Genomic DNA, 19704 nt, shown 5'->3' on the forward strand with positions numbered 1-19704 from the left:
GCTGGCATTTCAATAGAAAGTTACAGAAATTAAACAGGCCTTCATAAGATAACATCCTTCATTAACTCAACATAACTCCAACTCCATTCAACCTGTATTGCTATTTCAAATAAGAACTTTAGGTTAAAACTTTAGGTGATAAAGCGGATAGGTACAACTTTTGATGTGTAATAGGGAATGGAACAATAGGAGAAAATGATTATGTAACCAAGTTAATAAAGCAAAGGAGAGGAAGGTACAGAGGCAGAGAAAGCAGTGATAAGTTATTTTGGTGGAGAGATATCATTCCTTGTATCACTCAAGAGTATAAATAGAAAATAAGTCCTCTGTTAGCAAAGCATTTTACTTAGAGTACATTTCAGGCAGGTGATCTGAAAGCACTGGGATAGTTTCCCTTTGGGTCAGGATTACTAACATCCAATTTTCAGAAAAGCAATGCTGGGACCTGAATTATACCCAAAGTGCTTCCAGATCATTGGCTTTCAGAAGATTCCAAACATCTGTGAAAGGTTTTAATATATTAATATCTGAACTTTACTACCAGAAACCTGGATTTAAGTAGTTTATAATGGAGTCTTAGAATTTTTTTATTTTTAACCATCATTCATGTAAGTCTAATGGACATTTGGGGCTTAGCACTGGTATCCTAAAAATACCTGTGGTACAAGGAAGTTACAGAATCCCTGGAATGTAAAGAGCTTGGCTATTTGCAAACTTTGTTATTTATGTTCTTTAAGCCTCAGTTTTCTAAGCATTAAAATGATATCATACTCAACAATGAGAGAGTGAATGAAATATTGGCAGCATCCCGTATGAGAGCAGGAACAAGACAAAGACATATATCATCAGACTGCTGTTTAACGTGTGTGGTCAATGCTATCACACACAAAGAAGAAATAGTAATATATAAGGATGAGAAAAGAAACAAAACTGTCAGCCTTTATAGATCCTATGATTGTGTATATAGAACCCCTAAAAAAAAGACTCCACATAGAGCTCCCCTATGACCCAGCAATCCCACTTTTGGGCATTTACCCAAATGTTCACAAACAAGACCACACTAAAGCTACCAGCATGACTATGTTTACCGCAGCATTATTTACCATAGCTAAGATATGGAACCAATCCAGATGCCCCTCAGTAGATGAATAGATCAAGAATGTGGTATATACACAATGGAATTCTATGCCTCTGTCAGAAAGAATGACATTGCCCCATTTGTTAGGAAATGTAAAGGCTTGGAAAAAATTATATTAAGTGAAGTAAGCCAGGCCCAAAGAAACATAGGTTCCATGGTTTCCCTTATTTGCAATAGCTAGTATATGTCTGAGTCAAGCAGAAAAGGTCAGAAAGTTGATGTTAGGGAAATGAACCCTAAGATATGTATTCAAATGTTTTTTTTCTTTCATGCAATTGTTTCTAACACATTTATAAGATTATTTCTTTGTTGCTTTGTATGTCCCTCCCCCATAGTATAACCCCTGCTTTCACTGTATTTGATGTCGGTATAATTTGTGGAGGGAAAGGGGAAAAGCAAATCGTTTAAATAGGGATACAGGTAGACCCATTGCAACAATGAGATGTACAAGTCATTATGTTGAAAATGAACTTTACAACTTTGGTGCGGGGGCGGGGGGGAAGGGGAAGAATTGGGGGTGACGCGGGGGGAGGATGGGAAGGGATGGGAAGGGGAAACAAAGGAGGAGTCTACAATGCTTGATAAGAACAGCACTCATTATCTTGCCCATGTAATTGTAACCCCTCTGTACAGTATTTTCACAATAAAAAAAGAAACCCTGAAAAACAAAACCGATATACTATTAAATTGTGTAAGTGAAATTGGTAATACCATTGTAGACAATATCTAAACTGTATCTTCTATGTGTTAGCAACAACAAAAAGATTTGCAAGTGACACATGACCATCAAACACAGCTAGAAATAAAGCTAAAAGGAAGTGCAAGGCAGTAACTCTCTTTCTGTCTGACACCTTGATGAGGCCACAGTGGTTGGTAGCTACTGCTCTCCAGGCTTCACGATGCCACTAAAGGATGACAAGAAGAAAGATGTTGGAATCTGGCAAAGACAAGAACCAGGAAGCAAGTCTAGGGGCAAAGCTAAGAAGAAGTGGTCCAAAGGCAAAGTTCAGGACAAGCTCAACCACCCAGTCCTGTTTGACAAAGCCACCTACAACAAATTGTGGAAAGAAGCTCCCAACTGCTGTGGCTTCTGAGGCTGAAGATTCATGACTCCCTGGCCAGGCCAGCACTTCAGGAGCTCCTTAGTAGGGAACTTATCAAATTACTTTTAAAGTACAAAGCTCAAATAATTTATACTAAAAATAATAAAGGTGGAGATGCCCCAGCTGCTAGTGAAGATGCACGAACAGGTCCAACAAACTGTATATTTGGGAAAATAGCACTTTATTAAATTAATGCAGGCAAGAATGCATTTTATATGCCACAGAATGGAGAAAAATAAGGGAAGGAATGAATAGAAGGGCAGGGAAATGTTGGAAGGATGACCAGCCAAGATGCTTTGTATACATAAATTGCTTTGTTAAATGGCAAAAAATTCAATACATAATCTAAAATTAAGAAAATTGAGGTAAGGAGTTGGGTGGGAGGGGTGTTTGAGAATGTTCAAAAGAATGACATTGTGATCAAGAGGTTCTATATTCATAAACTGCACTGTCAAATGGCAAATCCTTTGTACAACTAGTTGAAGAAAACATTTTTTAAAGATATCAACACTGAAAACTCAAAACCTTGCTGAAATAAAAGACAATCTATGTAAAGTGGAAAGATGTACTATGCTCACTCTCTGAAATACTATATTGCTTGAGATGTCAATTGCCCAAAAATTTATTGAGCAACTTAAAGGAATCCTACTCCAGGTTTTTATTTATGTCCCAAGCCTGTAATTCGAGCTATTCTAGAGACTGAAAATGCGAGGACTGTGGTTTGAAGCCAGACAGGAAATAAAGTTCACAAGACCCCTTTTCAACCCATAGTTGTGCATTGTGACATGGGCCTGTTATCCCTCCTTCACTGAAGGCTGATATTGGGAAGACTGTGGTTTCAGTGCAGCCCTAGAGGGAGAAAAGTTCACATGGCTCTATCTCACTGGAATGTACCTGTCATCCCAGCTCTGTCAGGAAGACTAAAATAGTCAGATCGCCGTCCAAATGCACACCTCTACAAGCAGCCAGGCCCTATCTCAAATATAACCAGTGCCTAAAAGAAGGCCAAGCTCAGCATAAAGGTCTCTGAATTCAAACTCCGTCACCACAAGAGGAGAGAGACAGAGTGACACAGAGAGGACAGAGACAGAGAACAAATATAAAAGAAATCCTCGTCAAAACATTAGCAGGGCAAGTGGCGCTGTGGCTCAAGTGGCCTTGAGCTGAAGAGTTCAGGGGCAGCACAGTGCCCAGGCCCAGAGTTCAAACCCCATGACCGAAAAAAAAGAAAGAAAGAAAGAAAAGAAAATTAGCAGGCATTTTTGTGGACATTAACATGCTGATTATAAAATGCATATAGAAATGCAAAGATATTAATAGTTGTCAAGACTCTTTTGACCTTGAGGAACAAAGTTGAAAGATTTACACAATTAAATGTCAAAATTTATTAAACTACTGGGACTCAGTGTCATATTGGCATGGATGGAGAAGAAAAATAGAACAGAGACATTAAAGTCCCAAAGCAGACTTAGACTGTGTATCTGTGTATTATCACTTTACTTATAATGAAGACATTATTTCAATATATGAGAACATAAAGTCATTGCTTTAACTTTAATTTTAATTTTTTATTTTTGTACCAATCCTGGAGCTGTTACTCAGGGCCTGGATGTTGTCCATGAGCTTTGTTTTTGCTCAAAGCTAGCTCTCTACCACTTGAAGCACAGCTCTACTTCTGGCTTTTTGGTGGATAATTGAAGATAAGAGTGTGATGGACTTTTCTGGGCTGGCTTTGAGCCGTGCTTCTCTGATCTCAGCCTCCTGAGTTTCTAGGATTATAACCATGAGCCACCAGCACCAACAAGGATAGTCTTTTCAATAAATGGCCTTAGCTCGACTGAATATCCATGTGGAAAAACACTAAACCTTGAAAACCATTTATAAATTAATTTAAAATAAATTACAAGCCAAATGTGAAAGGTGAAACAATAAAACCCCTCAAATAAAATACAAAAGAAGACCTTTATGATTTGAGAATATAAAAAGATTTCTTAAATGGATACAAGCAACACTAACTTTTAAAAGACAAGAACAATTCATTTGACTCTAATAAAGTTAAGAATTACCACTTATCAAAAGACAACATTAAGAGATAAAAAAGCAAGCCACAGGCTGACAATATATATTGTCACCCTTCATATCTTGACGAAGGGGTTTGTGTTTCAAATACATTTTAAATGTATAAATCAATAAAGCAAAGACAAAGACCCAATGTTTAAAAATAAAAAATCTCCAACCTTTCATGAAAGAAGACAAGCAAGTGGACAAGGAGAATATGAAACAGTGCTCAAAGTCAGATCCTATCTGAAAAATAACGAGTGGTGACAATACACCCAAGGATTCATAGGCAAGGGACTTTATGTCTAGCTGTCACAAATCTACAAACAACTTGACTTACATTATTATGCATTCCAACAATAGATTAAAATGCTCTTTTAGAAATCGTATGTGTTCTCTCCTCCCTCCCCTTTCTCCCCTCTCTTGTCCCTCATCTCTCTGTCTCTGTCTCTGTCTGAGTGGGTATGCTTCTATCACCTACTCCTCTTTCTCTGTAAATCTGTCCTCTTTCTCATAGTCCTTCCCTCTCCTGTCTGCCTTTATCTCCCTAGATGCTCAGAGGACCCACCAAAGGGCTGCAATGCTGATTCCTGCTCCCTGATTTCAGGGTTGACTGTTATTCCCGCTGCCATTGTCAGTGCCAGACGAAAACAGGAGTCTTCCCTAGCACATTCTGCTCCTAACCTGCACCTTCATGAGTCTTTTCAACATCCTGTTTCTTCTTACTGTCCCCAGGAACCTCCTTTCTCTACTTCCCTCCAGAAATCCAAAGGGAAGGGGTAGGCAGAGTGCCACCTCTCTGGACCCCTGCATGACCCAGCTTCCTCAGTGTCACAAGTTCCCTTCTCCTTGACATGTTTACATGTGATTTTTATTTTTCACAAGATTATTGGGTGTCCAACCAGAAAACACACACTAACATTTTACTCTACAAATCTACAGAGAGAGAGAGAGAGACAGAGACAGAAAGAGACAGAGAGTTCTCTTCTATGGACTCTAGAAGAACATCTCCTTCATCATATATATATCAGTCCTAGGAACAGGCACCAGAATTCCCCAATCGGCCAACTCATCACCTTCTTTCATTCTAACATTACATCTGACAAAAGTCACTTCACATGTCATATGATACCAGAAGAACTTTTACTATGTGAGAAAAAGCAAGGCTCCTCAGGATTAGGAAACTTCCTCCTGGCCCATTAGCACACCAGTGGCAAAGAGACATTCAAGAGCCTCTCCACTAACCCCCAGCCTCCACTGAGGAGGCAGCCAGACTCAACTGCTTATATCCACCTTACCTATTTCAGGCTGAGCCACCAAGCTCATCCTCCCCCACTGGCCTTTGAAGTCAGCTTTGAGATCTGAGGACTTGCACTCAGAGATAGGAGTTGGATGGAGGGAGAGGAAAATGTGATGCATGGCTAGGTAGTGACAAAGGATGAGCAGCGAAAATTCAACAAAAGTATTTTTAGCCATGCAGCCTGCCACCCTTGCAAGGTAGCTCACAAGGCTATGATCCCCTCCCTCACTTCCACCACCAATCTCACCTCACACAGGGGCCTGGAACTGCTGGCGAAGGCCTCTTAGACTGTTGTGAGTGGAGTTAGCCATCTTGTGCTCTGGTCTCAGCTCTGTGGCTGGCAGCAGAAGCATTGTGGGTATGCATGCCACCTGCAACCCCAATCCTCTATTCTCTCAGTTGTGAAGGACATTTATTCAATAGTGCACCAACAAGAGCAACTAGAATGGGAACATGATAGCATCTCACAGTGGGGGGGAGGAGGCAGAGTCCTGGAGCAGGCTTTGTGAGGTATGTGTAGGAATGACACTTGCATACAGAGTGAGCACTAAAGTTGGAAAGGGGCAGCAGTCAGGGAGGAGGGGAGAGCAACTGTCACTCTGGTCAAGATATCTCAGTCTCCAAAGAAAGCCAGGAGGCCCATAGTGGAGCAGAGTTAAGGGGAAGGTAACTTAATTCTATGGAGTGCTGATTCATTCCATGGGCCCAGTCTGCAAAGCAGAAATCTATTATCATTCTACATTTACCCAGTGAAATGGGCTCAGAAGAGCACAAGGTCACATAATAACTGGAGATGCTGGACAGCACACTCAGACCTGAAGCATTGTGCTTAGATAGCACTTAGGTGCTAGGCTGGCGAGGCATGGGTCCAGGGTCGGCAGGGGTCGGGGGAGTGTGGTGGTGGTGGTCGATTTTATCAGGTGGAAATTGAGTGTCCAGGAAGTTTTTTCTCCAAGAAGGCATGGGGGCAAATTCTGAAGGAGCCAGGATATTGGGGCCCATATTAGATCGCGTGCAATTATTTGTCTAAATCCTGCTCCTGAACAAGGCTGACTGTGGAAAGATGTCCTGTTTCTATAACATGAAAATTCTTTCCCCTCTTCCTTCTCTCAAAGATATCATTCTGGACCCAACTTCTGATCCAGAGCCCACCAGCTTCAGCAGCTTTAAGAGAAGGCAGCCTCAGCTTTTGAGCTTTTCTGCTTGTCTGGTAAGATTATCCTAGATGTATACTAATTATTGAAAATAAGGGAAACTATGGGACCTATGTTTCTTTGGGTCTGTCTTACTTCATTTAATATAATTGTTTCCAGCTTTCCATTTCCTAACAAATGGGGTAGTGTCATTCTTTCTGATGGAGGCATAGAATTCCATTGTATATGTGTGTGTGTGTGTGTGTGTCTGTGTGTGTGTGTATGTGTGTGTGTCTGTGTGTGTGTGTGTTTGTGTGTGTATCACATTTTCTTGATTCATTTATCTACTGAGGGACATCTGGGTTGGTTCCACATCTTAGCTATGGTGAATAATGCTGCAATAAACATAGTTGTGCTGGTAGCTTTAGTATGGCCTTGTTTGTGATCTTTTGAGTAAATGCCCAAAAGTGTACATATGACCGTATAAGATGGTGCTAAACAAAATGAACCCAAGATAGGGACATGCAAGATTTATCTTTGTTGCTGTTGTTTTTAATGTATATATAATGTACTATGTGATTTTTTTTTGTTTATTTTGTATGTTCTTCTCCCAGGGTATAACCCCTGTTTTCAGTGTATTTGATTCCAGTGCTCTGCATCTTGTATATAATTTTTCTAATTTGGGGAGGGGAAAAGAAATTACAGAATGCTGAAACAAGTATACAGGTTGACCCATTGTGACAATGAGATGTAGAAGACACTATGTGGAAAATGAACTTTACAACTTGAAGCGGGGCTGCGGGGTGGGGGGTGGTGGGGGTGCGGGGATAGTTGACGAGGAGGGAGGAAAGGATGGTAGGGGATAAACAAAGGAGGGGGTAACAATGCTCGATAGGAAGTGTATTCATTACCTTACTCATGCAACTGTAACCCTTCTGTACAGTATCTTTATAATAAATACATATATTTAAAAAAAAAAAAAAGAAGAAAAGTACAGAGAAGGCAGCCTCAGGCTGACAGGGTTGTCACTAGTATTCTTGTCCACCAGGGGCCGCTCTTGCACAGTGCATGGGATCCTGCAGAGTCAGGGAGGCTGGAGCCTGCTCTTGAAAACACACTGTTGTATTTAGGTACCCAAACTGTTTAGCAGCTCCATCCCTTCTCCACACTCAGTTTAGAACTGTCAGGGAGCATGCAGCTCTGCTCTTTGTATCTCTTGCAAAGTGTGGAAAGAGGAGGGAAAGCAGTGTGCCTGAATTTGCTCCTGCCTTTTCATATCCTGGCTCTCCCAAGCACCTCTGCCCCTAGCCTTGACACACACAGACAGGAAACTTGGCATACTTCCACATTCCCTGTACCATGGCACAGTGAGAGACTCGTCAAAGGCGAGTTGTCAGTCCCTTCTCCTCTCTGCCTGTCAGAGAGAGCTCACCTGGGGTCCTGAGGCTCTCTAGACATCCTCAGCCTATTCTCAGAGAAGTTAAAGGCCAATAAGAGGGGTGTGAGGTATAGAAGAGTCCCCCCCAAAAGGTGAAATGACCATTTGGGACCTCCATCCTGAGCAGTCTCTCTTTCTCTCTGGGAGTTACTCCAAGGCAAAAAAGGGTTACAAGTCAAAATCAACTGCTTCCTTAACAGATATTTATTATCTGACTCTCCCCCACTTACCTTCCCTAAATACTAGAACTGACACTAACAGGATCAAGGCACTGCCTTGCCCTTGGGTCAGCAGACAATGACCTCTTTTGGCCAATGGAAGAGAGGAGAAAACCTATGAATGGGATTCAGTGAAGACTCGAGGCCTTCCGATGTCCATCCATTCTATCCTCTATTTGTTCATCTATAAAATGGGATGCAGGTGATCAGTATCCCTGCCTTCCTTGCAGAAGGACCACGAGGTATTCAAGCAGGCAAGGGGATGAGGGAGTGTGGGCAAAGGTTTTGGGGGTGGAGTAGAAATGAGCCATTTGTGATCTTCTCCTGAATGTGCAGGGTGAACCCTGTCAAATCCCTGCCAAACTGTGTAGCCTCCTCTCTACAGTCCCCTTGCAGCCCACTCCCTCCTGCCCAGAGTTGCTAAAGTTTTGATAGCTGGGCCCTGGCGTTCCTGTCTCCATCTCTCAAGGAGAGTGAGTGGTGAGGGAGCTACACAGAGAGAGGCGGCAATACCTCCCACCTGTCACTCACCCCGGGGAATTTTCTTCTTGGACTTGATATTGAGTCCTCCTCCTCTCTTCCGCTCATCTTTAATTTCTCCATTGATTTTCATTAAACTCTCCCCTTGGCTACAGCACAGGGTAAATTAACTCCTTATTTGAAATAAAATAAAACAAAAGGGAGGGGATAGGATAAAAGGGCACTTTTTGAAATTGAGTTTTTCTGTGGTCTAAGGCTACAAAAAGCAATTTCTAGAACTGTCTGGTAGATAGCTGGGATTGTCTGAGTAGTTGACTTTAAATGCCCCAGCCCCTGACCTCTTATAGTTCTAGCTATAAGTTTGTGCCCTCCACACCCCAGTCCTTCATCTGTACCATAGTCCCCAGGCCACCTCTAGCCCCATCCCCCTCAGTCCCATTCACTGAATCAGAACTGCCCAACCTTCATTTCACCCATGCTGGAAGTCTACCAGGGTCACTGAAAACTCCCTAACACTAATTCTCTTTAGGAGGAATGCAATCTACCCAAAGCATCCTGAAAAGGTGGAGACATAATCAGAGTGTGTCCTCCATGCAGGCACCATGCTGGAAAACTGACCATATTGTTGCTCTGTGTCACCATAGCAACCCTACAGACAAGGCACTGTCCCTCATAGGGAAGCCATGGGTGAGAGAAGTAGCTTGTTCCCCAACCCTACAGTCCCCTCCCTTAGTAATGTCAGTTCCCACCTGAGCAGTCTACCTCCAAATAATTGGGTCTGTGTGCTCCTATTGCCAATCTAGTTCTGGATCCCACTCTCCACCCTTGGCCCTCAACTTCTTCATTCAGTCTTCTCCCAAATGTAGCATACAGAACTCAGTCAACTTAGAGCTTCACAAGTGTACTGAGCCCAGAGCTCTTTTAGAGCTAACTAGCCAACTGAGGGATCCCTCTTCTCTTCCAATGCCACATTTCCCTGCTTCTTTTCAGGGCAGCATTAAGTGCCACCTTGATCCTTCTGGGCCTAGCTCCTACGCCAGTAACCCCAGCCAAGATGGGCCTCCTACCCATGTTGTCTGATGGCCATGGGATAGCCTCTCCACTATATCCACCATTGAGCCAAACTTCCAAATGGCTGCTAAGAAAGAATAGAGCCTAGAAGGGCCTTCCTACATTTCTAAGAGGCCTATGCGTGTTAACATCATGTCTCATCCAGCCCTGCCTTGCATGTATCCAGATCTACCTCCTGACCAAGTTAACACCCAGAACCTGGCTCTCAGGAACCCATCCCTCATGGTCCCCACCTCGAAAGACCAGCTCTTCCCAGGTGGCAGAAGAGTAAAGAGCGAGAGCTTGGAAGCAGCTCAGTTTTTGCCTGAGAACAGGTTCTACACATTTATGAGGCTCCATCCTGGAGCCTCAGTTCCCTTGTCTGTACACAGGAGGAAAGGCTGTGAGGACTTGGGCTCCAGCCACACCCAGCCGCTCTGCACTGCGCCTCTGGCTCCTCTGACCAGGATAGCCCTCTTCCAAGTAAGCTAGGCCGCCCTGTCCATTGGAGAGTAATCTTACCAAACTGCTGATCCAGAGCCCCAGCCATTAGTGCTGTCCCTTCCACAATGATGCTAGCAGTTACTCAGTGCCTACTGCGTGCCAAAAGCCACATCATTGTAGTCACATAATCCACCAACAGTTCTGTGAGACAGATCTCATTATATCCATTTGATTAAGAAAAATATGCCTCTGAGAAGCTCCAAAAATGTCCCCTCCCCCTTGCCCCCAGGTAACTTGTGATTTCTCCAAGGTCATAGGTACAGAGAATTAGGTTCAAACCTAGGAGTGCCTGACTTTCAAAGGCCACAAGCTCCTCAGTATGCTGGAGAAGGAAGCATGAATCTATAGCCCTCTCAGGGATAGACCTCATGAGAAACCAGCGAGTGGGTGTCAAAGTATTTGACCCCAGAAGAAATGAAGGAGCACAGATGAAGCAACTTCAGGCAAATGAATGAAGGAGACATAACTAAATCTATGAGCTCATCAATCCGGGCATCTGACAAGGCACAGGCCTCACACCGCTCAGGAGGGCTGGAGGTGTCCTGTGTTAAGGCTGGCCCCACACCTCCTCTGCGACTGCACAGGACTTCACAAACCTCATCAGGTGTGGAAATAGACAGGGAAGCCCCATGACAAAGATGGATTTCACTATGTCCACTGGGTTTCGTATTGCCAATTAAACAAGCAAGTGAACTTACTGGTCTTCAACAGACCAGTAAATCCAGAGGGGAAGGCCGTGACTGTGACAGTATCTAATTAGGTCACTGCTCGACTGTGCCCCAGCACACCCTTCTCCGCATACCTGCCAGGCTGGCTTCCACAGTGCTTCCTGTGGCTGGCTTCTCTACCTTCCAGCCCAAACACTGCATTGCATACCTTATGGGAGCCTCAGGCCAGGACTGAAGGGCCTTGATCACAGGGGAGGGCAGGGGTGAGCAGGACCCAGAGAGGGGGACCTGGAGAAGGCCTCATGGGTATCTCTATAACTTTGGAAAACAACATGGTATGTTAGGAAAGAATGAAGACGTTGGCACCATCACAACAGGTTTGGTTCCTGGTTTTGCATAATAGTTAACAGCCTAGGCTGGCTCTGGCCCAGCAGAGCTGGAATTCAATTACTACCCAGGCATTTGGTAGCTATATGCCATCAAGCGAGATGCCTCATTTGAGTTTTCTTTCCTTCTTCTCTAAGCAGTGGGGGCAATGGCAACCCCAAGGGGATGTGTCTATGACAGGGACTTAAGAAGGGGCAGAGGAAAACACTTGCTCCAAGGCTGCATGCACGTCCGTCATAATCCTCATCACTATTGGCATGACAGCACTGGGGTAGGTGAAAGTTTTGTGTGGATAGCAAGGGAGTAAATGTTCTTGGTTTGGCAGACCACAGAAACTCTGCTGCAGTGACTCAGCTCTGCTGTTGTAGGTACGAGCAGATATTACATAGTTAGGATGGAAACACAGACATAGACATATAGCCTGTCAACCATAAGCAAGAGAGCATGGCTGTGGCCCATGGAAGTTGGTGGACTAGCCAGGGATTGGTGGCTCACAATTATAATCCCAGATACTGGGGAGGTGGAGATTGGAAAGCCAGCCTGAGCAAAACATTAGACCAATAAGTTAGACACAATGGCTCATGGTAATAGTTCTTGCCTACTACATGGTTTGAAAGATCAAGGTCCAAGGCCAGCCCCAGGCAAAAAAATGTAAGACCTTACCCTAAAAACAACTGAAGCAAAAAGGGCTGTGTATGCATAGTACAAGTGGTCAAGCACCTATTTAGTAATCACAAGGCTCTGAGTTCAAACCATTGTACTACACACATGCATGCATACCTAAAAAATACGAAAAAAAACAAATTTAAGAGACTACAAATTTAAGTTTACATATTTTTCATGGGACATAAAAGTTTCTCCTGATTTTCTCAACTATTTAAAAGTGAGTGGAAATGCCATATTCTTAGCTTATGAGTCCCATTAAAACAGACAACCGACAGGCACCAATAGCTCACACCTGTAATCCTAGCTACTCAGGATAGTGAGATCTGAGGATTTGTGGTTCAAAGACAGCACAAGCAGGAAAGTCCTGGAGAAGTAGACCTGTGTCTCAAGTGAGATAGCACTAGCCTTGAGCAAAAGAGCTCAGGGAAGCAACCAACCCCTCAGTACACACATGCGTGCACGCACACGCACGCACACACATACACACACACACACACACACACACACACAGACAAAAGGCTGGCTTTGGCTCGTAAACCATCTCTTGCTACCTATACTAGAACATAACTCCTGTGAGCACAAGGGGCTTTGTCTGTGTCAACTGCTGTATTCCTGGCACCAAAACAGTGCAGATCCTCAACAAATATTTGCTGAGCACACAGATTGTACACTGTGATTTGGGGCAAGATATTGTCTCATCTATCTGGGCCTCTGTGTCTTCATGTGCACAGTGGATGCTTTAAATGTGAGGCAAGCATCACATGAAATTCAAATCCATATGGAGCCACTTTGCAAGCTCTAGGGCTGCTGTGGAGGGCTCTGACCTAAAGGGTCTCCTCAGGATCAGCTCACTCAGAGCTTGGCCCAGAGGCACGGTCTCACATATATTTATGTCACAGCTACCTAACATGGAAGAACGGTAGGCCATCCCCTATGCCATTGGGAATGCGTTAGGAAACAGGCCAGAGCAGTAACATGACTTGGGATAAGGCTCAGGGACCTTTCAATGCTCTCAGAATGTTGTCCACTGAGCCAGCAAGGCAAGGAGGACACAGCCCTGGGTGGTAGACTTAGGCAGACAAGGCTCAAATTCTGCCTCCCCTATTTAGTAGTTATGTGGTTTTATGCAAACTACCTGAGACATCATTGCCTTGTCTTTAGGACAGAGATGTTAATAGTGATGATCTTACAAGGCGCTGGTGTGTTAATGGAAAAGTGTGTGAAGTATCATCCCAGCACCTAGCCCCTAGTAAGCCTCCTTCCAGGTCCCTTACCTCTACGCCTTCTTCTGTCCTTCAGTAAGCTGGTGACACTAGCTAGACCAGCTTATGCACTGAAGCATCCTGGATTTGAGCATGCATCCTGTGGATGGAAGAACTGCCTCCAGACTTCCCAGCTACATAGGTTTCAGTTCTAAACAAGAAGTCTTTGCTGTTTTTCTTCCCTGCTTTGAAAATTTTGCTGTGCTGCAGACTCATTGAAGCCAAGCAACTCACTGCTTTTGGAGGACTGGTGATGCTAACCCCTTCTATGTTTTCTTCCCATCCTCTCTGCCAACCAGACATTAAATTAGATGAGAAACACAACTCGTTTGGCCATTAGCCCATTATCCAAGAAAAAAGATTTATGGGAGAAGAGAAGGAATTATTTCACACACAAAGCAAAAATTAATCACACCCTATCCATTTAGACCTAACCACAGGAACACATGCAGAACATCTGCCCTGAATCTTGTAGGCATCACAATTGTCCTGAGATATTTTGGGCCCTTCATTTCTCCTTCATAAGAGCATTTGGCATCTTTTCTTCAAAGTCTATTGGCAAAAAAAATCCCCAACATCAACCAACCTCCAGAATCCTCCTAGCACCCTTGAGGGCCTATCTGCAAACTCATATCTACTCAGTCAACAGAACCACATTCCTTCTGTGACCACCTGCTTCTCTGAGCCACACTGACCCCTATCCAAGCCTTACAGTCCTCTATGGAGAGGACCTTCGCTTGCTTATGAGCCTAGAAGGGCACATCTTGAGTGACAACTTGATTGGACTGAGAGACACCTAAGAGATGAGTGAAGCATATTTCTGGGTGTGGCCATGAGGGGTTTACCAGAGACAATTAGCTTTGTTGATAGCAACTTAGGAAAGAGGACCCGCCCAGAAAGTGGGCAGCTTCATCTAATAGGCTGGAGTTGAGATAGAACAAAAGCAGAAGGAAGGCACCAACTGGTCTTTCTCTGTCTCCCTCTGTCTTTCTCTGTTTCTGTCTCTTACCTCTCTTCCCCATCTCCTCTACTTTTCTCTTGGCTTCCTGTTTGCCATGAGGTGGGCAGCCTCCTCTAGCATGTGCTTCTACCATCATGATGTTCTACTTCACCTCATACTCAAATTTGGATCCAGCCAATCTTGAATTAAAACCTTTGAAACTCTGAGCCCAAATACATCTTCCTGTCTTCACACTGAATTTCTCAGGTATTTCATTATATACAGCAGGAGAAAGGTGGCTAAGGTAGTACCCAGTGCCTTCTGTTCTTGGTCTGGATCCCCTTCCTGCTCTGAGTGAAGGACCAGCCTGCTCCGAACCTCAACACCAACTTGCCTGCCCTCTGCGGTCCCACCCACTCAACTTTCAATTGGTCATCCACCTATGAAGTATTGAGTGTCTTCTCTCCTTTTCTTCTACATTAAACCTCATCGTGTCCCCCAATAGTTTCATCTGAGTGGCTCAGGAGAATCAGGAACCTCAGCCCCACCCCAACCAGCCATTCTTACCTTCTCCAGCTGGTGAACACCCTCTTCCACACAGCAGATGGAGGCCAGTGTACGGAGCGCCTGGGGGTACAAGGGCCGGAAACTGTCCTGTCTGCAGACCTTGAAGAGTGCTACAACCCCACCTTCCTGCCAGGAAGAAGAAAATGTCACGTGATCTTACATATGACCTTCCCTGGGCTGACATCTCTGGTGCTTAGCAGTTAAGCTCTTTGGTGTTTTCCCCAGCATGCGTACCCTCTCACACTTACATACTCACACACATGCACAGTGAAGTGCTGGCTCCTGACAGTTCAAGTTGGTCATGGGATTCCTCAAATGCTTCTAGGACTTGGGGAAGAAGCTGGGGGGTGAAGTTTTTCTAGATCCAAAGATCAACACCGTTCAATACTTTTCCAAGTACACTTCAACACCTCCTGAGAAGCTCCTGGGGAATAGACTGAAGTCTACTGAAGGCAGATAGAGAGAAAGGAAGATAGAAGCCCACTGCCGCTTTTCTTTTACCACCAATCAATCACCATGTTACTTCTGACTGCAGTGGAAGGCAGACAGAAAGAAGTTTTTGTTTATGTTACAGTTATAACTTATTTCCACTCAGATGGAAAGCACAGAAGTCCAGATGGGTAAAGCAATCCACCCTAAGTCCATAGCATCTTCATTTGCAATCTCCTATTTGTAAAAGACACACATTCATTTCATCACAATCATCTACCTCTTGAATACGAATGTGTCTTTTTTCCTTGTCCTTCTGAAAACTTTTTTTTATATCTCTTGGAGATTGCCCAATAGCATGTGTACCTCCAGGAAAAAAATCTGGGCATGAGACATTCATCCTCAAGCTACCCTGCCAACTGATCACACTTATTCCGTAACCATCACTGGAGCCCCGTGATTCTATGAGTGAAAGCACCCCCAGAAAACAGGGCAGTCAGCCCAGTGTCCAGCAAAGGAGTGGCACTCCTCAATGAGCTCATCTCTGGTACAGTGCCCATGCACGTACAGAGAAGAATTGGGTGCCCCTCATCAGTCTTTGTACCTCCCACTTTCTGTCCTTGAGGACTAGAAGAGGCCTAGAGGTTGCCACAGCAATTAATGCATCTGAGCCCTCAAGACACTCACCTTGAACCTCATCATTCCTGGGTTTAACTAAGGCCATTGCACCTGTTCCCCCAAATGAATAAAATGTCATTAGCAGATAAATTTAGCAAAATACACTGTCAGATTGTGGAGAAGTCTGGCCATCAGTGCACCTGCCATGGGCTATCATGGCCATTGCTTTTTCTACCTGTTCATTCCTTTTGACTATCCACTGTTTTATCCTCAGCATATGCAACAGGGCCTGGCACAGTAGGTACAGGCTTGAGGACAAAGGGAAGAAGAGGGAGAAAAGGAAAGAAGGTAGGAAGGTGCGCTGAAATAACTTATTACTGGCTTTTCCTTCCCTTCCATTTGATAAAGTTAGGCCTATGGGCTCTTTTTTACTCTGAGAATTTTGCAGATGCTCACTACAGAGACCAAGATGAAGGTATACAATGATGGAGAGTTGATAAAATCTGACATTTGTAATCAGTTGGCTGATCACAAACTTTTTCATCTCTATTTCCCTCTGGGGTAGTTGATTTGCTAGGACAAGAATATATACCTTAGGGCTGGTAAAATTATTCATGCATTCAAAAAATAGTAACAGCTTATTAGATGCTAAACACTCTGCTGAACACTGAGCAAGACTGTCCTACTCTTACTATATTCATAGCCTGGCAGGGAGGACAGGAAACTCTAAAACTATGTTCAAAGCTGGATAGAAGTTCAATGAATTGAGACTGCTTAAAGAAGGGCTGAGGGGATAGGGTGCCAGAGCCTCTCAATTTAGAATAGATTTGTAGAAGGGTCAGGACAGAAGCACCCTGGTTTTAAATGCATTATTCTAATAAAAATAAGTCAAGCATGAGATAAGGTGTCTACTCTTGTAATTTCTTGTCCCATAATCCTTTATACCTTTGCCTTCCTGCTTTCTCAGGGGACATCTCTATGTGTTCTACATAAAGACTACTTATAGAGTCAATGAAACAAAATTAAGTTACTCTATAAAGTGAACAAGCAAACAAACAAATAGTAGAACCACGTTTTCTTCAACCACCCCTGTTGGGTCATTAACAGACCACTAGAGATATAAATAAGCATTACATAGAAATGCACAATAAAAAAGAAATGCATATTTATACGTGTATTTATTTGCATTGAATCATCTCAGTTGTATAAACATTATTTCAATAGATAGATGATTAATAGAAGGTACATGTGGAGCAGATGATGATAATATGGTGTCAAAGAACATGAAGCCAAAACCAAGATGAATGTGGCAGCCTCAGTTTGGCTCAAGGCACTGAGCCCAGCACAACTATATTTAAGCCTCTGCATGGATTTGCATTGCATTCTCATTACATCTTTTCCCAAACCTATGAAAAATGTCCTTCTTAGCATTTTCAGTTACTGGGAAAGGAAAGAGGAAATGCCTGGAGTCACATTTTAAGGAGAATTTTCTTTAAAATCCTACCTCTGCTTTGGCCATGACAGCTTCATGTCTGAGCAGTAGGGGGAGCAACTGAGTTAATGTGGGTCGGAGGACCTGATGCTCCCTTTCTGGGCATTAGTTTGAGGTTCAGAATGCAAAGGCCTTTTTGTTGGAAACTTACTTAATATCCTCATGGTAGATATACCACAGGCTGGAAGATGTGAAAGGGAAAAGAGGCAGGAGGACCTGGAGGAATTTTGAGGGATTATCTCATGGACCTTGCTGAAACCCCCATCAGGCTGGGAGAACAGTGCTCATCCAGAGTAAAACAGGATTGCCTGAGTTAGCAGATCACACTGCTGGCTGGAGCTTGGTTAATTTTATAGAAAGCTCTGGGCTCTGAGCCCAGCTACATAACAGTATGAATTATTCAGACAGGGTTGGGATGAGCTCTCATAAAGCTGGCAGAGGCCACTGTGGAGTGTGCAAGCTGGTGTGTGTGTGTGGGGGGGGATAACAGAGAAACTGAGGGCAATTAAACAAAGCACAGGGGAGTTGTGTGTGCTCTGCTCTGGGATGGGATGGGGTTTGTCACATCATTATAGGGAAAACTGGGCTCTTCACTTGGTCTTCAGAGAATCCCAAGAGACTGGGAAGACAGACCTCAGACAGGCTGCCAAGCTCTCTTCTGGAGACAGCTCAGATAATCCAACAAAAGACCACAGTGGGTCCCAAAGACATGGACGAGGAAGTCTATGGGACTTCCCACGGACAATGCTGGGCACATTTACTGAGCTTCTGAGGCAAAGATGTTGGGCAGGGAATGCCAGGGACTCCCGGCATCTTCAATGTTTTGGGACTGTACATCTCCACAGAGTCTGCTGAAAGAACTCATTTTGCTTTCTTCCAGGCTAGGAAGATGAGAGCCATCACTGACTCTTTTCTTTGCTTCAACCTTCTGTCTGCTGTAGCCCAAGGAGATTGAAATAAGTATATTTGGTTAAAATTCTAGCTCTGTTTCAATGCGCATAATTGTGAACAAGATATTTAACTTCTCTCTGAACATGTATGTTCCCTCTTGTGTGGGGGAGGGCTTGAACTCAGGGACCCTGAGGCATCCCTTAGCATTTTCACTCAGAGCTGACACCCTACCACGTCAATCATTTGCCACTCTTTGGTGGTACCTGGAGATAAGAATCTCTCAGATTTGTCTGCCCAAACTGTCTTTGAACTAAGATCCTCCTATCTCAGCTTCCTGAGTAGCTAGGATTATAGGCAGGAGACACGCATACTCAGCTGTTACCTAATCTTAAAGGTGAGAATTATTTTATCACATCTAAACTCTGTTGAAGCATGGGATGAGCTAGTGAATGGAAAGGTAAAAGGGCTTGAGCATGGAAAAGGTAACAGACTTAAAGCCGTATGGAAGGAGGGAAAGGGGAAGAAGAGGACAAGAGGGAAGGAAGGTAAGAGGGAAGGGAAGGGCTACAGAAGGGCAGTTCAAAACAGCAAACAAAAACATCACATTTGATTCCACGTATATAGCTAGATACATTTACTAGCTGTCATTTACTAGCTGTATGATCTCACTATCTTAGCTCCCTGGAGCTCCACTAAACAGACCTGAGAGGAGGTTTAAACAAATTAACATATATAAATCACTTAGAACATTGTCTGGCACATAATTAAGTGCTCCGAGAATATTGAGGTTTCTTTCCACTACTACTGTTAGTTCATCTATCATTACCACCATCATCAAAGTGAACCACTTCCACCTTTAGAAGTCTCAAGTTCCCCCATTTCTCCCCACTCCTACCAACATCACTCAGTCCTAGCCTTTCTCAATCTTCCATCTGGAGTGTGTAGATCAATCATTATGCAGTGAACCAGAAGTAAAGACAGAGGAAATCTTGATTAAGACAGAAGCAGAGTTGTTGTACTATGTAGGGGTTAGCATAGAAAAGGAAGGACTCTAGATTTCAGCCAGTTGAACTAGTGAAATGCAAGGAGTATTGGCTCCAAAGACAAATCTGGTTTCAAGTGTCCCCAGCTTAAGATATTCAACCACTGTGAGTCCTAGAGTCTTTATTTGTGCAACAGGGTCATTAATATCCATCTCACAAGCAAGGAGGTGGACAAGATACAACAACTAAGCAAATGACAGCAGTACAAGGGTTTGGGGTACAGCTCAGCGAACACCAGCTTAGCACATGGAAGACCCTGGGTTCAATCCTCTGCACAACCAAAAGAAGAAAGGTACCAATACAGGGTCTGGCATTTGGG

At 43.8% G+C, this 19704-nt stretch overlaps 1 protein-coding gene and 1 pseudogene across 1 annotated transcript in view; one reads left to right on the forward strand and one right to left on the reverse strand.

Moving 5' to 3' along the window:
* The window catches only part of Insc (inscuteable homolog (Drosophila)), a 112211-nt gene that overhangs the window by 31549 nt on the left and 60958 nt on the right, over positions 1–19704 (reverse strand). The window contains exon 7 of the mRNA XM_013034130.1: positions 14913–15038. Within this exon, the coding sequence (XP_012889584.1) occupies positions 14913–15038 (126 nt within the window). The remainder of the gene's footprint in view (positions 1–14912; positions 15039–19704) is intronic.
* On the forward strand, positions 2038–2429 carry LOC105999166 (annotated as a pseudogene).

Source organism: Dipodomys ordii, unplaced genomic scaffold, assembly GCF_000151885.1.
Source record: "Dipodomys ordii isolate 6190 unplaced genomic scaffold, Dord_2.0 Scaffold183, whole genome shotgun sequence".
NCBI lineage: Eukaryota > Metazoa > Chordata > Mammalia > Rodentia > Heteromyidae > Dipodomys > Dipodomys ordii.